Consider the following 23,747-nt stretch of genomic DNA (forward strand, 5'->3'; position numbering starts at 1 on the left):
CTGTGTGCGCACACCAAAGTCGTGAATCCTGTGCCCACAGCAAAACATAGAAGGCAAATTTCAAACCTGTGGGTAGGTGCACATTTGTGTGCATGGGCCCGTGCCCAGGGACGAGGCCATTTTATAACATACGTGCACGTCATAAAATAGTCTGGCCACGCACATGTGCACCAAATTTTAAGTGGGTGCGAACAAATCCCACTTCTTCCGTATAAGACTGGAGATTTTAAAAGTGTGTGCTCACGCCATTGCTAGTTAAACCAGTTCATCCCCAATTTGCCCAGTTAAGGGGTAGGTCCTTCAAACCCCCCCCCCCCCCCTAGTTTAATAGCCTTCACTCTCCCCAGTTAGCCCTAACCCTTAAAACCCCAGAGATCTGCCTATTTTTCTTTATTTTATAACTTACATCTCCTCCATAGCAGAAGTAAAGTTACGTGGCAGGGGACCTCAGCACGAAAGTATTTACAGGTCCATCTCTGAAAACTTTGGATGCTGCAGGAGATACGCATGCATCTGGACTGCTTTTAAAATCCACTCAGCGCGCACAAGCCCGACTTATTCGCGCATCCCCTAATTAATGTGCACACCGGGCTTTTCAAATTCACCTTATAGAGAGCAGAAGAAATCCCAATATTCTTTGCATTATACTGGTTTGTAGCACACAAATTTGACCTCAGCATATAAAAGGTTGCACAAAAGAAAAATATTTGCACACATAGGGGCGGATTTTCAGAGCCCTGCTCGCGTAAATCCGCCCAAAACCGGGCGGATTTACGCGAGCAGGGCCCTGCGCGCCGGTAAGCCTATTTTACATAGGCCTACCGGCGCGTGCAGACCCCGGGACTCGCGTACGTCCCGGGGTTTTCGGAGGGGGGCGTGTCGGGGGCGGGCCCGGTCGTCGCGGCGTTTCAGGGGCGTGTCGGCAGCGTTTTGGGGGCGGGTACGGGGGCGTGGCTACGGCCCGGGGCGGTCCGGGGCGTGGCTGCGCCCTCCGTACCCGCCCCCAGGTCGCGGCCCGGCGCGCAGCAGGCCCGCTGGCGCGCGGGGATTTACGTCTCCCTCCGGGAGGCGTAAATCCCCCAACAAAGGTAAGGGGGGGTGTAGACAGGGCCGGGTGGGTGGGTTAGGTAGGGGAAGGGAGGGTAAGGTGAGGGGAGGGCAAAGGAAAGTTCCCTCCGAGGCCGCTCCGATTTCGGAGCGGCCTTGGAGGGAACGGGGGGAGGCAGCGCGGCTCGGCGCGCGCAGGCTATACAAAATCGATAGCCTTGCGCGCGCCGATCCAGGATTTTAGTGGATACGCACGGCTCCGCGCGTATCTACTAAAATCCAGCGTACTTTTGCTTGAGTCTGATGCGCAAGCAAAAGTAGGCTGATCGCGCTTCTTTTAAAATCTACCCCATAGCCTTTCAAAAATTAGAGGGAACATTGCTTAGCACAAGTTTTGAACTTGTGCTAAGTCAATCCCTTTTTGTGTTTAATACTCAACAATCAGAGATACAGGTGTGTGTGTAACCAAATGATTGTGACTGGATGGTGGTGGAACAGCCTGGTGGGAAGGGATGGGCAGTAATTTAAGGAAAGCCAGAAAGATGAGCAGAGGAGGCAACAAGCATGCAAACATCTTGGGCTTTTTTTTTTCCAAATAACTTTTACCATAAGTAGGAATGGGAAAGCACCTTTTGAAAACAGGGGTTCTTATCAACTTTATTTATGACTCTAAAAGTGCAAATGACATGTTTGGCACAAACACAAATAATGCACAAAACTAAGAAGGTACAAAAATACTTTAATGTAGTACAAGCATATGAACATGAAAGCAATGTAAAAATGCATAAACATATCATGGACAATATAATACTATGAAACATGATTCTGAGCACTTATAAATTGGCTAAATTTAGACAATAAACTTTTGTAAAATAAGTATTAGCTGGAAGAGATACATCTCCCAATAAATAGGTTGATTACACACACAAAGCACAAGGTCCAAAACGCACATGTAAACCAAAGTATAAAAAAAAAAAAAAAACACACAAGAAAACCAATACTGTCATGAACTAAGAATGTGCTTTTTCAATCTTAAATGTTTTATTAACAAAAGCACCACTGATCGCACAGTTTCATTGATAATGGCCAAAGCTTCACACCTACTTTGAAAGAACGTCATTCTGCCAAATTCCAGTGATCCAAAAGTTACCTGAAATTTAAAACACTGCATTCAGAAATGCTGCATGGTGATCTGTGAACCACTTAGAAGAGTTGATAGAGCAAGTGAGAAATACTGAAATAAATCAATCAGTTAATAAATCTGAAGGCCAGCAAGCAAGATAAACAAGGAACCACCATCATCATTATTTCACAGGCTTCCATTAGAAAGAATTCAAAGCGTGTTGGAGCAGTTTAATGTTGTAATGCAATGCTCTGTATATATAATACTTAGGTAATGGCTATTGTTTCTAGTCCTCAGTGGTTAACAGTATGCTCATAGCTGATAGCTAGGGCTCTATTTACATTTACAAGTAAGGGAGTGGTAGGGTGATACTAACTAAACTAAAAAGGAGTAGGAGGAGTAAAATAATACATTTGTAAGCCTAGCATCAGCAAAATGCTACAGCTGGCCCTGCATCATATCAACATCTCACCAAAGGGAGTGTAGGGGGTACCAGTGGAATTGGATTTGTTTCAGGGGGCAGGGGAGGGAGAAATAGAAAGTGTCATGGTGATATAACAGAATTTGACCTTCCCAGGCAAGCCATAGTTGAAACTATAATTTTCACAACTACTTGAGATTTTTCTTCCTTAATGTCTTAAACACATTGGGGCGGATTTTAAAACGAGCGCGAACAGCCTACTTTTGTTTGCGCTCCAGGCGCAAACAAAAGTACGCTGGATTTTAGTAGATACGCGCGGAGCCGCGCGTATCCACTAAAATCCTGGATCGGCGCGCGCAAGGCTATGAATTTTGTATAGCCGGCGCGCGCCGAGCCGCACAGCCTACCCCGTTCCCTCCAAGGCCGCTCCGAAATCGGAGCGGCCTCGGAGGAAACTTTCCTTTGCCCTCCCCTCACCTTCCCCTCCCTTCCCCTCCCTAACCCACCCGCCCGGCCCTGTCTAAACCCCCCCCTTACCTTTGTCGGGGGATTTACGCCTCCCGGAGGGAGGCGTAAATCCCCGCGCGCCAGCGGGCCTCCTGCGTGCCGGGCCGCGACCTGGGGGCGGGTACGGAGGGCACGGCCACGCCCCCGGGCCGTAGCCACGCCCCCGTACCCGCCCCCGAAACGCTGCCGACACGCCCCCGAAACGTGGCGACGACCGGGCCCGCCCCCGACACGCCCCTCTCCGAGAACCCCGGGACTTACGCGAGTCCCGGGGCTCTGCGCGCGCCGGGAGGCCTATGTAAAATAGGCTTCCCGGCGCGCAGGGCCCTGCTCGCGTAAATCCGCCCGGTTTTGGGCGGATTTACGCGAGCAGGGCTCTGAAAATCCGCCCCATTGTTTTGTTTTGTTTTTTTACTGTTGAGAAAATGAGATTTGCAATTTTTTTTGGAAAAAAAAAGTAGAGTTGGCTCTGTCTGGCAGCTTGCATTATGGGACTCTGCTACCCACCAAATACCTACCAATTGAGTAGTTGTGTTCCAGCTCCCAAGGGCTACAAATTAGGCTGACTTTCAAAATATTTACAATAAATATTCATTAGACAAATCTGCATCTATTTGTTCTGAGAACACAATCAATTAGTGTATTTTAGTGATCTTTAAAACCAGTCTTGTTTGTGGCCACAGAGGACTGGAGAAAAGAGCCCCTGAGTTAGACCACTGGTGCCTATCCTGCTTCACAGGCCTTAGTGGGGCTTTATATATCCCTCTGGCCATTTATACCTTTAGCAGCTATTAATATACCAGGGCTCTTCCTCAAAACTTGCATTTAAGAGGCTCCTATCAAAGAACTATATTTTGTGCTTTTAACCCAAACAATTCCTTTTCTGAAAATAACACAAATAACGTGATGCTAACATTATGGCAAAGTCAAATTTGTACCTAAGAACATAAGAAATTGCCATGCTGGGTCAGACCAAGGGTCTATCAAGCCCAGCATCCTGTTTCCAACAGAGGCCAAACCAGGCCACAAGAACCTGGCAATTACCCAAACACTAAGAAGATCCCATGCTACTGATGCAATTAATAGCAGTGGCTATTCCCTAAGAAAACTTGATTAATAGCCGTTAATGGAATTCTCCTCCAAGAACTTCTCCAAACCTTTTTTGAACCCAGCTACACTAACTGCACTAACCAGATTCTCTGGCAACAAATTCCAGAGCTTTATTGTGCGTTGAGTGAAAAAGAATTTTCTCCGATTAGTCTTAAATGTGCTACTTGCTAACTTCATGGAATGCCCCCTAGTCCTTCTATTATTCAAAAGTGTAAATAACCGATTCACATCTACTTGTTCAAGACCTCTCATGATCTTAAAGACCTCTAGCATATCCCCCTTCAGCTGTCTCTTCTCCAAGCTGAACAGCCCTAACCTCTTCAGCCTTTCCTCATAGGGGAGCTGTTCCATCCCATTTATCATTTTGGTTGCCCTTCTCTGTACCTTCTCCATCGCAACTATATCTTTTTTGAGATGCGGCGACAAGAATTGTACACAGTATTCAAGGTGCGGTCTCACCATGGAGCGATATAGAGGCATTATGGCATTTTCCGTTCTATTAACCATTCCCTTCCTAATAATTCCTAACATTCTGTTTGCTTTTTTGACTGCTGCAGCACACTGAGCCGACGATTTTAAAGTATTATCCACTATGATGCCTAGATCTTTTTCCTGGGTGGTAGCTCCTAATATGGAACCTAACATCATGTAACTACAGCAAGGGTTATTTTTCCCTATATGCAACATCTTGCACTTGTCCACATTAAATTTCATCTGCCATTTGGATGCCCAATCTTCCAGTCTTGCAAGGTCCTCCTGTAATATATCACAGTCTGCTTGTGATTTAACTACTCTGAATAATTTTGTATCATCCGCAAATTTGATAACCTCACTCGTCGTATTCCTTTCCAGATCATTTATATATATATTGAAAAGCATCGGTCCAAGTACAGATCCCTGAGGCACTCCACTGTTTACCCTTTTCCACTGAGAAAATTGATCATTTAATCCTACTCTCTCTGTTTCCTGTCTTTTAACCAGTTTGTAATCCACGAAAGGACATCGCCTCCTATCCCATGACTTTTTAGTTTTCGTAGAAGCCTCTCATGAGGGACTTTGTCAAACGCCTTCTGAAAATCCAAATACACTACATCTACTGGTTCACCTTTATCCACATGTTTATTAACCCCTTCAAAAAAATGAAGCAGATTTGTTAGGCAAGACTTCCCTTGGGTAAATCCATGTTGACTGTGTTCCATTAAATCATATCTTTCTATATGCTCTATGATTTTGGTCTTGAGAATAGTTTCCACTATTTTTCCAGGCACTGAAGTCAGGCTCACTGGTCTATAGTTACCCAGTTCACCCCTGGAGCCTTTTTTAAATATATAAATACCTAGGTAAAGTATTTACTGGGTGTAGCAATGAACCATTCTGTAAACTCTGATCTGCAATCTAAGAAGACATTTAACCCTTTTTTGTTGTCTAAAAACTGCCCTCTCTCACTGTAGCCAAAAGTCCACAATGCGCGGGACTCAGATAAGGTGCTCCCAGGGGGTGTTTTTGGGATTTTGTTCCCCCCAAAAAGAGGAAACCTAGCAAACTGTGTGTGTAGTGTGGAAGGGTTGAGGGATGAAACAGCATAGCAAGAGAGGTTAAGCAAATCGAGGGGGGGGGGGGGGGAAGAGATAACAAGCAATTCATTCAAGGTCACACAGAGGCCAAGTGATAGTAATGACATCATTGTTCCAGATCTGAGTTCTGCACATTTTACAGCTTTGTGGTCACACTGCAAGCTAGCAATCATCTGTGTAGGTAAAAGCATGCTTGCTTGATTATTACAATTTTTAATTTGTGCTTTATGTGCTTTTTGTTTATTGATGATGCACAATGTATTAGACTTCATGGGGCAGATATTTAAAAGCCATTTAGACAGATAACTGAAAAGATATTCATCTAAATGGCTTAGCTGCTATCTTAGATAACTTATCCACTAAATTCTAGCCAGATATATATATACACACACACATATATATCTATAACTATCTATCTATCTATATATTTAGATATATAGATCTGGAACAATATTTTGGATGGGATATTTATTTATTTATTTATTTATTTGTTTAACAGTTTTCTATACCGACATTAAAATACACATCATATCGGTTTACATTGTAACAGCAGGTAGAAAATACATTGAACGGGGGCAGGGAGTGGACAACCAGCAAAGAAGAGTTAGATGGGCTCCAACCGAGAGCCCGAAGGCTTAACTGTGAGAGAGGGAGAGGGGGCAAAGGGAGGAAAAGTATTTACAAATGCTAGGGAGGGGGGATTGAGGGAAGCGAATTATTTACATGGCTGTGGGGAGGAAGGTGTTTGAAGCTGTGGGGAGGATGGTGTTTGTAGCAGATTTAGTCTGGGAAGGCTTGGTGGAAGAGCCAGGTTTTTAGCATTTTTCTGAATTTAGTTGGGCATGACTCCGATCGGAGATTTGATGGCAGTGCATTCCATTGGGTTGGGCCTGCAATTGAGAAGGCACGATCCCTGGTTGAAGTTAGTCGGGCCCTCTTAAGGGGAGGGACTTGCAGAGTGAATTTGTGGTTTGTTCTGGTTGGGCGGGTGGATTGTATGAAACGGATGGGTTCACTGAGCCAGGAGGAGTTATCTTTGTAGATAGCTTTATGTATAATAGTGAGTGTTTTGAAGAGGATACGTGATGGGATGGGAAGCCAGTGCAGGTCCTTGAGGATGGGGGTTATGTGGTCTGTTTTACCGGCATTGCTAATTATCCTTGCAGTTCCATTATTGGCCTGGGCAGGTTTGGGGTGAGATTATTTTCTATGTTGTTTTGTATTTGTTAGTCTTTTTTTTTTTTATCATTTATTCATTTGATTTATCTTCCGCCTTTCAGCCACTTCAAAGCAGATTACATTCAGGTACTGTAGATATTTCCCTGTCCCTATAGGGCTTACAATCTAACAAGTGAATTTTTAAAGGAGTTATGCATGAAAATGTAACATACTATTGTAGCAATTTTCAAAAACCACTTACCCACATTAAGTTCACTTTACATGGGTAACAACTATTGATAATTCAATGGCATATATTGTAGCAATTTTCAAAAGACAACTTACATGTGTAAAGTGCATTTACACATGTAAAACCCAGTTTTAAGTGTGTAAATGCTTTTGAAAATCAGGCCCTAAGTTTATACCTGAGGCAATAGACAGTGAAGTGACTTGCCCAAGATCACAAGGAGCTTCAGTGGGATTTGAACCCTGGCTTCCCTGGTTTATAACTGCTGCCCTGACCACTCAGCTACACCTCCACTCCACTTCATGGAATTGTACTGCTCTATTTTATGGTTTTTGATCACCTTGGTCATTTCTATGGAGTTGGAAAGGTGGTATATAAAAAATGGGTAGGATTAGTTCAGGGGAGGGAAAGTACATGTGGTGATTGCATTATTAAATCACTGCACAGACTTTCAGACACCTATTTTGCACCTGTTTAATGCAGGTGAAAAGTACACAGGCACAAAAATACCTGTGGTGTACATGCCACTTGCTTTTTCAAAAGGAAACTCTGTGGGGGAGCTTGCTTTTGAAAATGAACTTGAAGGCTTGCAGGTACAATGTACCTAAGGGCCTGCAAGTATTTTGTAACAGGATCAAAACAGCCCTCTTAGTATGAATCCTAAAGAGGAGCACAATCTCTAACAATTTAGTGCAGGTGAAAATCCCTTCTAAGTGGGCCTATGCATTAAAGCTTATTGTGCGCAAAAAACAGCATGCTGGGCATGAAGGCCTTAGCAAGCCTGTTAACCTAGTTAGAAAGATGTTAGAATGTATGCACTTGTAAATGAAGGCACATCAGATGCAAAGGAGGTTTTAGTGGGTGCATGTTAGACAATGTGGTATGCTTTCCTCTATGTACAACATTTAACAGGGCTGCATTAGGGGTTTGTGCTGTGGTGGTTTTTCAGGGGCCATTTTTTTATGCTGAGTTACTTAGATGTTTATTAACCTCTAAATGCCTTCCTTATAATCATTTGGTCTTTCCAGGTCCATTCATATTTTTTTCTTTTTTTGTGCAAATAAAAGCATTTAATACTATGATTGTCCATAAACATCCCAAATTAATGTTATGTGTGGATATTCAGTTTGCAGACACAGAATGAGAGAAAGGCAGAAGTCCACTGAGTGCAATGATGCTAGATATACAGAAGGATGGAAAATTGCTTATCTATAGTGGGTGCACTCGACATTGGTGTTTAGTTCCATTGTCTACGAATGAAATTGCACCACTGAATGAGGATGACCATGTGAGAAGTAAGACTGCCAATGGATATGTTTCACTTAACAAGAAGAATGTTTTGGGGCTCTTGATCTCCCTGCCCAGGACCCTAGTGAGACCACACTTGGAATACCGTGTGCAATTCTGGAGACTGCACCTTCAAAATGATACAAACAGGATGGAGTTGGTCCAGAGGGTGGCTATTAAAATGATCAGTGGTCTTTATATTAAAGCATATGGGGACAGACTTAAAGCATAAGGGGACCCTTACTTTTCAATATATTTATAAATGATCTGGAAAGAAATACGACGAGTGAGATAATAAAATTGCAGATGACACAAAATTGTTCAGAGTAGTTAAATCACAAGCAGATTGTGATAAATTGCAGGAAGACCTTGTGAGACTGGAAAATTGGGCATCCAAATGGCAGATGAAATTTAATGTGGATAAGTGCAAGGTGATGCATATAGGGAAAAATAACCCATGCTATAATTACACGATGTTGGGTTCCATATTAGGAGCTACAACCCAAGAAAGAGATCTAGGCGTCATAGTGGATAACACATTGAAATTGTCGGTTCAGTGTGCTGCGGCAGTCAAAAAAGCAAACAGAATGTTGGGAATTATTAGAACGGGAATGGTGAATAAAATGGAAAATGTCATAATGCCTCTGTATCGCTCCATGATGAGACCCCACCTTGAATACTGTGTACAATTCTGGTTGCCGCATCTCAAAAAAGATATAATTGCGATGGAGAAGGTACAGAGAAGGGCGACCAAAGTGATAAAGGGAATGGAACAGCTCCCCTATGAGGAAAGACTAAAGAGGTTAGGACTTTTCAGCTTGGAGAAAAGACGGCTGAGGGGGGATATGATAGAGGTGTTTAAAATCATGAGAGGTCTAGAACGGGTAGATGTGAATCGGTTATTTACTTTTTCGGATAATAGAAAGACTAGGGGGCAATCCATGAAGTTAGCATGTGGCACATTTAAAACTAATCGGAGAAAGTTCTTCTTCACTCAATGCACAATTAAACTCTGGAATTTGTTGCCAGAGGACGTGGTTAGTTCAATTAGTATAGCTGTGTTTAAAAAAGGATTGGATAAGTTCTTGGAGGAGAAGTCCATTACCTGCTATTAATTAAGTTGACTTAGAAAATAGCCACTGCTATATTACTAGCAATGATAACATGAAATAGACTTAGTTTTTGGGTACTTGCAAGGTTCTTATGGCCTGGATTGGCCACTGTTGGAAACAGGATGCTGGGCTTGATAGACCCTTGGTCTGACCCAGTATGGCATGTTCTTGTGTTCTTATGTTCTTAAGATCTAAACATGTATACCTTAGAAGAAAAACAAGATAGGGGATATATGATAGAGACATTTAAATATCCCAAAGTTTTTCATGCACAGGGGATGGGCCTCTTTCAATTGAAAGAAGGTTCTAGAATGTAACACAGAAACATAGAAATGATAGCAGAAAAGGATCAAATGGTCCATCCAGTCTGCCCAGCAAGCTTATGGTAGTATCTGCTGTACCATGTAGGTTACTCCCATGCTTATCAGTTTTCCAGACTGTAAAAGTCAGGACCCTCATTGGTTGAATCCAATTCCCCATTACCCCATGCTTATCAGTTTCCCAGACCATAAAAGTCAGGGCCCTCATTGGTTGCTGTTTGAATCCAATTTCCCGTTATGCCTTGCTGTTGAAGCAGAGAGCAGTGTTGAGTTGCATCCAACGTATCAGGCTTATTAACGGTAGTAACCACATATCAGCAAGTTACCCCCATGCTTATTTGTTTCCCCAGACCGTAAAAGTCAGGGCCCTCGTTGGTTGCTGTTCAAATCCAATTCCCCTTTTCTTCCTGCCACTGAAGCAGAGAGCAATGATGGAGTTGCATCAAGAGTATGAAGACTTATTGGTTAAGGACAGTAACCACCGCACCAGCAAGTTACCACTGTGCATTCTTTTCTTCATTTCCATCTTCTAGTCTTTAGGGATCCACAGTGTTTATCCCATGGCCCTTTGAATTCTTTCACTGTTTTCATCTTCACCACCTCCTCTGGAAGAGCATTCCAGGCATCCATCACCTTCTCCGTGAAGAAATATTTCTTGACATTGGTTCTGAGTCATCCTCCCTGGAGTTTCATTTCATGACCCCCTAATTCTACTGATTTCTTTCCAACAGAAAAGGTTTGTTGAATGTGTATCATTAAAACCTTTCAATTATCTGAAAGTCTGTATCATATCTCCCCTGTACTTCCCAGGATATACATATTCAGATCCTTCAGCCTCTCCTCATAGGTCTTCTCATTCAGACCCCATACCATTTTGGTCGCTCTTCTCTGGAACGCCTCCATCCTGAATTTGTCCATTTTTAGATATGGACTCTAGAAATGAATACAGATCTCCAAGTGAAGCCTATACAAGGGCATTATCATCTCCTTTTTCTTACTCTCTCTAGATAGCCCAGCATTCTTCTATCTTTAGCTATTGCCTTGTCATGTTGCTTTGCCATCTTCAGATTGCTAGACACTATTAACCCAAGATCCCTCTCTTGGTCAGTGCACATCAATTTTTCAAACCCCCCCCCCCCCCTTTCACATACAGCTCTTTTGGATTACTGCACCCCAGATGCGTGACTCTGCACTGCTTGGTGCTGAATCCCAACTGCCAAATCTTCGACCACTCCTCCAGCTTTCTTAAATCCCTTTTCATTCTCTTTACTCCTTCAGGCGTGTCCACTCTATTGCAGATTTTAGTATCATCTGCAAACAGACAAATGTTACTTTCTATCCTTTCCGCAATGTTGCTCACAAAGATATTGATCAGATCCAGTCCGAAAATCGAACCCTGTGGCACTCCACTTAACACGCTTTTCTCTTCAGAGTAGGTTCCATTTACCATTACACTCTGTCTCCTATCAGTCAACCAGTTTGTAATCCATGCCACCACCTTGGCACTCACTCACAAGCTTCTCATTTTATTATTATCTATGTGCGGGACCATATCAAAAGGGGCTAGACTCAGGAGTAATCTAGGAAATATTTCTTTACAGAGAAAGTGGTGGATGCATGGAACCGCCTCCCAGTGGAGATGGTACAGACAAAAACATTATCTGAATTCAAGAAAGCATGGGATAAATACAAGGGATCTTTAAGGAAGTGATGGGAATTATAATGCTAAATTAATCTGGCCGATGGGCAGACTAGATGAGCCATCTGGTCTTTTTCTGCCATCATGTTTCTATGTTTCTATGTTGTTGTTATACTATTCTTGCTGCAGAACTGACAGCATAATTGAATGTTGCTCTTTTCTGACAGTCCCAAGACTAAAAACTAAAACTGGAAGACATTCAGCAGCACTTTCAGGTCCGAGCAGCCCACTGAACACAGCCTAAGCCCAGGCAGTGCAGAATTCTGGCCCGGCAGCCTGATATTGTTGTTTCCCATACTTCATAGAGATTTATATCCAGAAATCTCGCAGTTGCAAAACATATTTACAATGATTAAACTCCCCAAGAGTTTCTGAATAGAGCTGTAGTTACTGTATTTCATTTTAAAAGCCAGAAAATTGCTGCCTCCGCTGTGACTTACTCTGCACGGAAGAGATCACTTCTTGCCATCACTTGCACCCTGATGCTTAAAAGCTGTCCCAGGGAGGGATAAGATAAAGCGATTGCTAAAACTGGAATTCTTTGATTGATATATTTGATGTCTGGCATAATTAATGATGACTACAAGGAAAGTTTAACCACCCACATGTGGCAGTTCCCTTCTACCATATGGTCTTTATGAATCATTTATACTCAGGGAATGGAAGGGGGTTTTCTTTTGTTTTTGTTTTGCACAATATTTCTAATACTGTAATTTATTTTGGGCTGTGGGAATGTTTTAAAACAAAGATAAAGCTTGTAAAGATTCTGTACTTTGAAGTTATGATCTCCATTAGTAATACTTGCATCATCATCATCATCATATGGCTTGAAAGACACAAGCTAGCAGCTGTGGCTGAGGGCCTTGTTCCATCATGACCGGCGAGGTGAGGCCTGGGCTTGCAATACACCTGCAAGACTCCTGAATCTGGCTTGGAAAAGGCACTGACTAAGCATTGTGGTTAGAAGAGGTGGGCCACATCTCAAGATTTGCTGTTTACTGAAAATAATGTGCTTTTCAGACAACTGTAACCGTGCTGAAGTGCATTAATTAAGGTTTAAAATGTCAGGCACAGGTGTGAAACGGTACAAATTGCTCTGATGATTTGGCGGATGATGGGACTTACCTTCTGTTTTGGTAAGAATCAAGGTCTTCTTGAAGGACACATGCTCTCTTCTGCAAAAAAGTTACCTGCAAAACATACCCATAAGATGACAGGTTACTGGTGTGTACTGTGAGATGATCTCAAGAGGTTATTATTTTTTTTTAAAGCCTTTTATCTGACTTCCCTTGTTACTAGGAGTGGGTTCCTTGGACTGACATATTAGCCATGTGGTTAGAGCACAAAGTTGTAAAATTCAGAGCAGTAGGATACAGTCCTACCGTTATCATGTACTGTGTGATTTTGTTATATTATTTTCAAATACTATTGAAAATGTCTGCACTGCTGTACAAGATAAGTCGACAAAAGACTAAAATGAATGATTGACAGGTACAGACATAATTGAAACAGGAATCCCTTTCCCCAGTCAGTTTCCAGTCTATCAGACCGATGCAATATCAGCACACGTTAAACGGGCACTCATGATTGAGCGCCTGCTCCCTTACGGGCGGATTTTAAATGCCCTGCATGCGTAAATCCAGCCGGATTTACGCGCGCAGGGCCCTCGTGCGCCAGCGCACCTATTTTGCATAGGCCGCCGGCACGCGCGTAAGTCCCGGGGCTTTCTAAAAGGGGCGGGAAGGGAGCATGTCGGGGACGCGTCTAAAATGACGAGGCGTTTCGGGGGCGTGACGCGGCATTGCGGGGGCGGGACCGGGGGCATGGCGCTGGCCTGGGGGCGTGGTCGAGGCCTCCGGACCAGCCCCCGGGTCGGGTGATGGCGTGCCAGCAGCCCGCTGGCGCGCGTAGATTTACGTCTGCTTTTAGCAGGCGTAAATCGTGGAACAAAGGTAAGGGGGGTTAGATAGGGCCGGGGGGGTGGGTTAGGTAGGGGAAGGGAGGGGAAGGTTGGGGGAGGGAACAGGCAGTGCGCGCTGGGCTCGGCGCGTGCAGGTTGCACAAATGTGCACCCCCTTGTGCGCGCCGACCCCGCAGTTTTATAAGATACTCGCGTATCTTATAAAATCCAGCATACTTTTGATTGCGCCTGCTGCGTGAACAAAAGTACGCGATCGCGCACATTTAGAAAATCTACCCCTTAATGCGCTGATCCACCTCTTCAGGGTGCCAAATTTAATATTTAAATTGGGTGCCGCAGTAAAAATGAGGCGCTAGGAGAAAGTGCGTGCCCCTAGCGCCTCCTTGGCAGTAGGAGAGCGTCCATTTTCCTAACCTGACACAGCCACAGGTTAGGAAAATGGACGCTCATTAATTGAACGTCTCTTTTCTTAAGCTGACCACTGGCACACGTTTTTTTGGGGGGGACATTTCTAATTTTTTAGTTCTTCCAACTTAATATCACCAAGATATTAACTCAGACAAACTACAGAAAAGCAGTATTTTCTTCTTTTCTGTACACTTTCTGGGCTCCTCCAAAATAAACACCTGCTTGGGGCAGGCGTAAATTTTGGTGACTAAAAATGTGTGCGTCGGGTGCAATTTATTATTTTTTTGCATCAGGAGGAATAGATAATAGCCTCATCAACATGCATTTACATGTGATGAGCGCTATTACCTACTCGTGCGATTGGATGTGCATTTTGGACGTGCTAACCCCCATTTTGCATCGAGGTTATGGATGCACTTCGAGCTGTGTGCTGCGGCCAGCACACGGTATTGCATCAGCCTGTATGTGGGGGGTGAGTGGGAGTATATACATCAGAGATAGGAGGCTGAGACAATAGCAGGTGTGGTGCAGTAGTGGTCAGAGACAGGCGGTGAGCCTTCAGGTAGGACTTGAATGTGGAGACAGTCGCTTAAAACCCACCCCTCAAATTCAGGTTGTTAGCTTTTTGGAGCAGAGACTTTGTAATCATGAAATTGATCTTTTACAGTGCTGTAAGCTTACAGTGCTCTATAAGGAATACTGCATGATAGTAATAGCTGATTATACTCAACATTAGAGGGACAGACTGCAGGACACTGCTTCTTATGCTATCTCTTTCTATGGGCTGTCATATTGGTTTAAAGAGTTGGCTTCGGTCAGAGCCATAACTTTAAAGGCACACTCGCTATCACAGCCCTAGGGGGAATTAAAAGCTTTTAAACCATTCCGCTCTTTTGTGCAACAGATTATTATAATTATGTTTCTGAACTCTGGGGAGTGTAATTTAAGCCAGTAAAGTTGGACTGTGATAAATGTTATCCTAATAACTGAAGACTCTAACATTATATGATTGGAAACAAGAGGGACATCCTGATCGGAAGACATTTTCTCTTCCACCAGGGCAGTCATATTTTCATATAGCAATATTTCTTAGAGAAGGATAAACTTGACAGATCATAAGTTTTCCTTCTATCTTATTTTAGTAGATGATGTCTCTCTGATGCTGTAATCTATCATTTTTTGCTTAGGTTTACATACATACAGGTCTTGCAACTAAACTACTTTGAACTGAATCTGACTGCACTCCCAAGGTGGTCCTGCAAGCACCGTGGATTGCCTTTAATGTTCCACATTCTGCCACATTTAGAGTTTCTTCCAGTAAGTAGAGATATTATTCCACAGCAGAGATTTAAAGGCATTACTGAGTCTATAAGTATTACAAATATTTCAAAATTAAAACAATGAAATCCTACAGCATAATTCCTTTGGTGCTGCCTTTCCCACAGGATGGTTTATTTTGCTGCTGTATCCTAATCATTGCCAAGATCTAAGGAACTCTTTTCTGTTTCTGAACTTGACAAAAACAGTTCCTGGGAAGTGGAAGTAATTTGAGATGTTTTTAGGTCCATGTTGTACATAGGAGAAATGCAAAATGTGCACGTGCACATATCCAGAACACGCATGCAATGAATGGGCCTTGAAATGCTATGACCAGTCTAAGAGTCTGCGCCACTAACTTGGATAAACTGAGATGAATGGTACAATTGTGAGTTCTGACCATGTCAGTGAAGCTACAACAGTACACTGAGCTTCTAGCCAAGTAAACTCCCCACCGTCCCCTCTGATCTGAAATTGTGGAAACAGGTCAGACACTCGCATGGAAGTGGAAATCCCGGCTGGCTCAGGTTCAAAGCTATGATCAGAAGAATGTTAAACTTCTCTGTGGCTGAGATGAAGAGACTCATTTTGAGGAATAAAAAAAAAAAAAAAAAAAAAGCTCAGTTTGTGTAGCATCTTGCTAAGCAAATGCAAGAGACTGCTGTACAAAAATGTATTTGATTAGCACAAAATACCATCGTTGCTAATCAAAGAAATGACTGGTACTGACATTTCCAAAACTGGTTTCCAGAGGTCTGGTAGAGACTGACAGGTCAGCAATTTTGATTGCTCTAGGCAAGAAAAGCCCACCTTCTCTCAGAGGATTGCTCCACTCTCCCCCCCCCCACCCACCCCCCCCACACACAAGAGATTCCTCTTCACTTCCACCACTGCCTGAAACAATTAATAATTCTGACAGTTGTGAGGATTCCTCTGACCTCTCCGATTGATGTTCTTAAACAGGAATTTCAGCTATTTTACAGCACTGAAATAACACCTGCGTTTCAAAACCTGAGCCCAGCTTACCCAGCGATCGTCGGCTGCCCCTATATACTGCTGCCAATTAAACTGAAAGGTAACGTGGCACAAATGCAGCTGGCAGGTGTCTGGCTCTGGGCTGAGTCCCAGTTTTAGAGCCTGCCGCTAAAGGAAGCCCCGCAGGTTGGTTCCTTCTGCTTTCTTTTTTTTTGTTTCAATTTAAGTGAAGGTGCCTGACTACTTTTGACTTTCATGGAATGCTTTCTTCCTAAACTGACTGGCAACTGACTCTTCCAAAATGCCTCTGCCCTCACAATGAAATGAAATCTCACCGATAACCTTCCGATCCTTTTGTTGCCCACACTTGGCTACAAGTCACCCAACAGAATCACTGCTGATGTCAGCTTTTGACACAAAATGGAAAGGGTATCACAGCAATTACTGCCTTTGATCATCATATAAAACTGTGCAGTAGAGAAATTTCATTTTTCTACTGAAGCCATAAACTGTGCAATAAAAGAATCAAAGCCGTAATATAACTATTTTGCATTATACAGAAAGAATATAAGTACATTAAACTACACATGTGTGGAAGGACACCAGAAAGAAAATGGATGAATAGCACTGGTTAAATTCTAGGGATGTGCAATCGTTTTTCCCGAATTAGGCAATTTCGTTCGAGAAACCCAAAAAACAATCAAATTTTTTCCAAAATTTCGGAAAAAATTCATTTTCAGGTTAGCGAGCACTAAAAATCCCGAACCGCGGGAAAAACGAAATTCCCATGAGGGTGGGCCCAAACTGAAGCCCGACACGAAATTCTAACCTGAAGCACATCTCTATTAAATACTTACGAGGTCAATATTCAGAAATAGTCAACTAAGTAAGAGTGTCATTTACTAAGCACCTTTCCATAGACACAGAATGGGAGAAAAGCCTTAGTAAATGAGGTCCTAAGTTATCTGGATAAGACTTATCCGGCTAACTTACATGGGATATTCAGTAGCACAGCTATGATGCTAAATAACCTCATATTTGCCGCTACTAAATCTTATGTGGATACATTTAGACCTCCTATGGAGCAGTTCTACCTTACAGGCTGATACAGTAAGGTGCGTTAGTGCCGGGCGCACCCGCGTTTGCCGCACGCACAGTCTGGATCAAATACCGCTCGATACTGTATTTAAATGGCATGCAAATGCAAGCCGCGTCCATGAAGCGCAATCCATTTTACTGTATAGGCGCTATACAGCGCCTATACAGTATCCTGGGTGCGCTGGTACCTGTCATTTCAAATGTCATTTCAAATGACATTTGAAATGACAGGATTTGAATATTGACCTCATAAAATATTACAATCTTGTGGACTTTATTTGGACTTCTTTATTTTTTCCCTATTGCACAGTATTTTCTTGCATTATTAATCTTTAACATAAAGAGGTTGCACCTTTTAATAGGTATTTTTGTACAAAGTACAGCAACAATATCTTACAGGGAGAAAATGCCTTATTGGGAGATTGTGTTCATCCATCTGCCTGTAACCTATTACAGGCAAAACGATGGGAGGTATGTGGTGCTTTCATGTGATTTGAGAGTGTGGTGTGGTAGTTGCAATTGCCGAGTTTCTGGTCAGGGAGTTACTGCCAGGTCTACAAGAATACCACTCCCCACACCTATATATACTGGAAGTATATCTTTTTTTAACTATGTCTCCTGTTTTTTAAGGATTTTCCTCCCCAAGCCATACAAACACCAGTGTGATATCTGCAAGAGATTCACTTAAGGATGAGCACAGCCATGCCCTGACTTACTAAGATCCAAAGCGGTGGCAGTAGCAATAGTAAAACGAACTTTCAAAACATTGTAAACAATAGTATCTTCTCAGAAATCAACTAAACACCAGGACTAAACCACAAATTGCACGCAGAACTAATGGAGCCTACTTTCTACATGTCTGTGGAAGCCAAAAAAAGAAAAAACAGAAATGCCCTTGTAAGGATCCCTTTGTACCCACTGACAATTTGATGTCAATTGGACACTGAACACAAATGGTGTTGGTGAGGCAGGGGAGGAGGCAACACATACACACACAGTGAGCTCAAAATGGAAAGTTTAATCATCTTGTTTGTTTTAACTCCTACCTGAATTTTCTAATTTTGTTTCAGTAGTATTGCAACCTTAAAGCACAGCTCTCACTGTTATGAGGCCCCATTTCCTTTAGAAACAGTGGGAATCCAGGCCAGCCTGCTGGTATAGTTGGTAAGTGCTATGCACTGCCATGAAGAAGGTCCCTGGTTCAAAGCCCAGGTTGGGTCTTCCAAGTTGGCCAGGATTGGGGATACTGCAGAGAGAGCATTCACAACCTGCAGGGATGGGGACAATAAGTCATGGTCATTGCCTAGGAGTGACACCTCATAGCTGGATTCAAGGCCCATGATTTTAGGGTTCCAGAAAGAGCCCTGATGCATGGCTCCTGGGCCAAGACTTATCCGGCTAAGTAGCGTTTGAATATTGACCTCATAAAATATTACAATCTTGAATATAAGTAGGGTGGGGTTGTAAATTAAGGCTCATGGTCATACATGGGAACTCTCCAGATTTGACCTGGAGATTCCAGACTTCTAATGGAATTGCTGGATTTCCAGGCCAACAGCTGTAATCTCTGGGTGCCCTGCTGCTGCTTCGCTAGTGAAGCAGCCAGCTTAGAAGGCGTCTGGTCTACATTGCCTCCTTCCTTTTCCCTGCCCTTTGACCAGTCAGAGGCCTCCTTTCTTCATCCTGAGCCTGCAGACCAATGCTGGCAGACAGGAAGGGAGGAGGCCTCCGATTGGCCTGTGGGAACAGGAAGAAGGGAGGAGGCCAATAGCAGAAGCAGCAATAGAAGATGCTGCTGCTGCTGCTGCTGCTATTGACTGGAAAAAGGAGTCTTCCTATCAACCCCAGGAGGAGGTTGCCGCTACTGGTGAGTTTGGGGTTGGGAGAGGTAGTCAGTGAGGGGGGTATTTGTGCATGTGTGTTTGTATATAGATGTGAGGGGGTATTTGTGTGTGAGTGTATATATGTGAATGGGTGTGTGCAGGGGGGAGGGAGTATATCAAGGGGAGGGGAAAGAGCATGTCTGTGAGAGTGTGTGTGTAGGAGGAAGAGAAGTGAAAGTGTGAATGAGCATGGGTGTGAGGGTGAGTGGCCGTGTGTGTGTGTGTGGAAGTGGGAGAGAAGTGAATGAGCAAGCATGTGTGTGAGAGGGGTGTGTATGTGGGAAAATGAGAAGAGTAAAGCTGTAAGTGAGCATGTGAGAATGTGTCAGAGAATGAAGAATGAGAGTTAGCATGTAAGAATGAACGTGTGTGTGTGTGGAAAGTGATTGTGAACATACGAGTGTTAAGGTGTGTGTGTATGAGAATAAGTTTGTGCACATCTGGTCCCTCCCCCCCCCCCCATTCACGGTAATCTCAGGGTGACTGGAAAGTAAATGTTCCCAGGTATGCTAACAGTACCAGATCCAAACCTTGGTTTCGACTGAGCTGGAAGTACAAAGGAGCAGGAAGAAACTGCCAGGTCTTGGGGGGAAAAGAAAACCCCATAGGGAACCTCAGGAATCATTTTCATAATTAGGTCCTTTTTGTCTATCTTGTTTACTCCCCAACTAGTGGGAGGGTAACATGCTTTAGTGAGCTGGCCTGCGGCATTAGGGAGTAATACATCAAGAAACCAGTATGGTGAGGAATAACTCTGTCCTATTAGACCCGAGTTTTACAGTTCAAAAACACAGACTTTGAGGAAATGGGGAAGTACCTAGAGGAAGAACTAAATGGATGGGAAAATGAGAGAGATGTGGATCAACAGTGGACCAATCTAAAAGGAGCAATCGCCAAGGCAACTGCTCTATATGTTAGAAATGTAAAGAAAAGCAAAAGAAAAATGAAACCTATCTGGTTCTCAAAGGAGGTGGCTGACAAAATTAAAGCTAAAAGAACTGCATACAAGAAATACAAAAGATCCCAAAGGGAGGAGCACAAAGAAGAATATCTGATTCAACTGAGGGAGACTAAGAAATTAATCAAGTTGGCAAAAAGTCAAGCGGAAGAGAGGATTGCCAAGGAGATAAAATATGGTGACAAAACATTTTTCAGATACATCAGCGAAAAGAGAAAAGTCCAAAGTGGTATAGTGAAATTGAAAGGTGGAAATGATCAATGTGTGGAGGGAGACGAAGAAATGGCAGAAATATTAAACGAATACTTCAGCTCTGTGTTCACTAAAGAAGACCCTGGAGAAGGATCATCTCTACACAACAAGAAACTGGAGGGAAGCGGAACAGAGGAAAATCCATTTACAGTAGATAATGTATGGGAAGAGCTAAAGAATCTGAAAGTGGACAAAGCCATGGGGCCTGATGGGATTCATCCAAGGATACTGAGGGAGCTCAGAGATGTGCTGGCGGGACCGCTGTGCGACCTGTTCAATAGATCCCTAGAAACGGGAGTGGTGCCGAGTGATTGGAGAAGAGCGGTGGTGGTCCCTCTTCACAAGAGTGGGAACAGAGAGGAGGCTGGTAACTACAGACCGGTTAGCCTCACTTCAGTGGTGGGAAAAGTAATGGAGTCACTGTTGAAAGAGAGAATAGTGAACTATCTACAGTCCGGAGAATTGATGGACCAGAGGCAGCATGGATTCACCAGAGGAAGATCCTGTCAGACAAATCTGATTGACTTTTTTGACTGGGTAACCAAGGAATTGGATAGAGGAAGAGCACTCGATATCATATACTTGGATTTCAGCAAAGCTTTTGATACGGTTCCGCACAGGAGACTGGTGAATAAAACGAGAAGCTTGGGAGTGAGTGCCGAGGTGGTGACCTGGATTGCAAATTGGTTGACGGACAGAAGACAACGTGTGATGGTAAATGGAACCTTCTCTGAAGAGAGAGCGGTTTTAAGTGGTGTACCGCAAGGATCGGTGTTGGGACCGGTCCTGTTCAATATCTTTGTGAGCGACATTGCGGACGGGATAGAAGGTAAGGTTTGTCTTTTTGCGGATGACACTAAGATCTGCAACAGAGTGGACACGCCGGAAGGAGTGGAGAGAATGAGACGGGATCTAAGGAAACTGGAAGAGTGGTCGAAGATATGGCAGCTGAGATTCAATGCCAAGAAGTGCAAAGTCATGCATATGGGGAGTGGAAATCCGAATGAACTGTATTCGATGGGGGGGGAAAGGCTGATGTGCACGGAGCAGGAGAGGGACCTTGGGGTGATGGTGTCTAATGATCTGAAGTTGGCGAAACAATGCGACAAGGCGATAGCTAAAGCCAGAAGAATGCTGGGCTGCATAGAGAGAGGAATATCGAGTAAGAAAAGGGAAGTGATTATTCCCTTGTACAGGTCCTTGGTGAGGCCTCACCTGGAGTACTGTGTTCAGTTCTGGAGACCGTACCTTCAAAAAGACAAAGACAAGATGGAGGTGGTACAGAGAAGGGCGACCAGGAAGGTGGAGGATCTTCATCGGATGACGTACGAGGAGAGATTGAAGAATCTAAATATGTACACCCTGGAGGAAAGGAGGAGCAGAGGTGATATGATACAGACTTTCAGATACTTGAAAGGTGTTAATGATCAAAAGACAACGACAAACCTTTTCCGAAGGAAAAAAATCAGCAGAACCAGGGGTCATGATTTGAAGCTCCAGGGAGGAAGATTCAGAACCAATGTCAGGAAGTATTTCTTCACGGAGAGGGTGGTGGATGCCTGGAATGCCCTTCCGGAGGATGTGGTGAAGACCAGAACTGTGAAGGACTTCAAAGGGGCGTGGGATAAACACTGTGGATCCATAAAGTCAAGAGGCTGCCAATGAAGAGTGGGTGACTCGCCAGAATGATGGCTACTGCCTGGAGTCAATACCCTTATTAAATAAACATACACAGGCTTACGGTGACTCCAACATCGCTCTAAGCTTCAACAGCAAGAGGAAATGTGGAAAAAAGGATTCACACTCACAAAGAGGGGAGTAGCTGGCTTGTTACGGCGGTTACTACCCCAAATCAAATAAGCCTGATACTTCACTTTCAATGCATATACAGCAAAGTTCTCTGCTTCAACGGCAGGGGAGAAGAAAAGAGGGTTCGCACTCACAAAGCGGGGAGTAGCTGGCTTGTTACGGCGGTTACTACCCCAAACCAAATGTGCCTGATACTTCACTTTCGATGCACATCCAGCATGGCTCTCTGCTTCAACGGCATGGGAGAAGACTTATACATCACACATATCCAGCATAGCTCCCTGCTTCAACGGCAGGGGAGAAGAAAAACAACCAATAAGGGCTAATAACATAGTCTGGGTAAAACAAATAAGCATGGGTGCAGCTTGCTTATTGCGGCGGCTACTACCCCTAACGAATCAAGCTAGATATTTCACTTGGATGCAGCTCCATCACTGCTCTCTACATTAAAGGTGGGGGTGGAAGGGAAATAGAACCAAGAGCTAAGAGAAACAGATAAGTATGAGAGAAAATATGTGTGAAGCTTGCTGGGCAGACTAGATGGGCCATTTGGTCTTCTTCTGCCGTCATTTCTATGTTTCTATGTTTCTATGCACTAGGGATGTGAATCGTTTTTCAACGATTAAAATTATCGTCCGATAATGTTAATATCGTCTTAAATCGTTATAGAACACGATACAATAGAAATTCTAACGATTTATCGTTAAAAATCGTTAAATCGTGTTAGTGCGCACTAACTCCCAGTTAGTGCGCACTAACGGGAGTTAGTGCGCACTAACTGAAAATGATACAAATAAACACTTTCCAGGTCACTGAAGGTCAGTTAGGAATGAATATGTGTTCATATTGGCTGGCTGCCCTCTTATCTATTGATGTTACCAAGGTTACCACTGAGGTGATGGTTGGGGGGATGGGAAATGGAACTGGAAACTCACGAACACCAACAGAAAATGAAACAAAGTGTTCACACTTCCCAGGTCAGTAAAGGTCACTTAGGAATGAATATGTATTCCTATTGGCTGGCTGTGCTCTTATCTATTGATGTTACCAAGGTTAACACTGAGGTAATGGTTGGGGGGATGTGAAATGGAAACAGTTGGAAGCTTGACAAAAAAAGTAATGTGATGATCAGCACTCATGTGACTAGAACTTGTTTGTTTATTATTTTTGTTAGCAGGCACCTGAAATGCTAGTGCATGTTGAATTTGCCAATCACTGTGCATTTTAGAAAGGTGGTCCTGGCTGGAACTGTACACAGTTCAAATATATGTAATTGATTGTTGGTAAGTGTATTTTTTAAGTAGCCACACTGGCACCAGTATGTTTACTTTTCCTCCTACTTAACTCACTAGCTCAGCTTTGTAAGAAGGGCTTCTCTGCTTGTGTGTTGCTTTTGTTTGGTGTGAGGAGAGCAGAAACATCAGATCTTTATTCAATCTACTACAGTCATCTCTTACAGTGCCCTATCCCTATTAATACCAGGAGTGTTGTGATCTTCCTGCACACACAGTGCCCTAACCC

The 23,747-nt window shown here is 43.5% G+C and overlaps 1 protein-coding gene across 6 annotated transcripts in view; it reads right to left on the bottom strand.

Moving 5' to 3' along the window:
* Positions 1-1,769: 1,769 nt before the first annotated feature.
* Positions 1,770-23,747, bottom strand: part of CEP112 (centrosomal protein 112) — a 1,022,051-nt gene continuing 1,000,073 nt past the window's right edge. For all 6 annotated transcript variants that reach the window (XM_029599329.1, XM_029599330.1, XM_029599331.1 and 3 more), the window contains 2 exons: positions 12,731-12,795; positions 1,770-2,197 (listed from right to left, as the gene is read on the bottom strand). In XM_029599329.1, coding sequence (XP_029455189.1) covers positions 2,194-2,197; positions 12,731-12,795 — 69 coding nt within the window. In that variant the 3' untranslated portion in view covers positions 1,770-2,193. The remainder of the gene's footprint in view (positions 2,198-12,730; positions 12,796-23,747) is intronic.

This window comes from Rhinatrema bivittatum, chromosome 4, assembly GCF_901001135.1.
Source record: "Rhinatrema bivittatum chromosome 4, aRhiBiv1.1, whole genome shotgun sequence".
NCBI lineage: Eukaryota > Metazoa > Chordata > Amphibia > Gymnophiona > Rhinatrematidae > Rhinatrema > Rhinatrema bivittatum.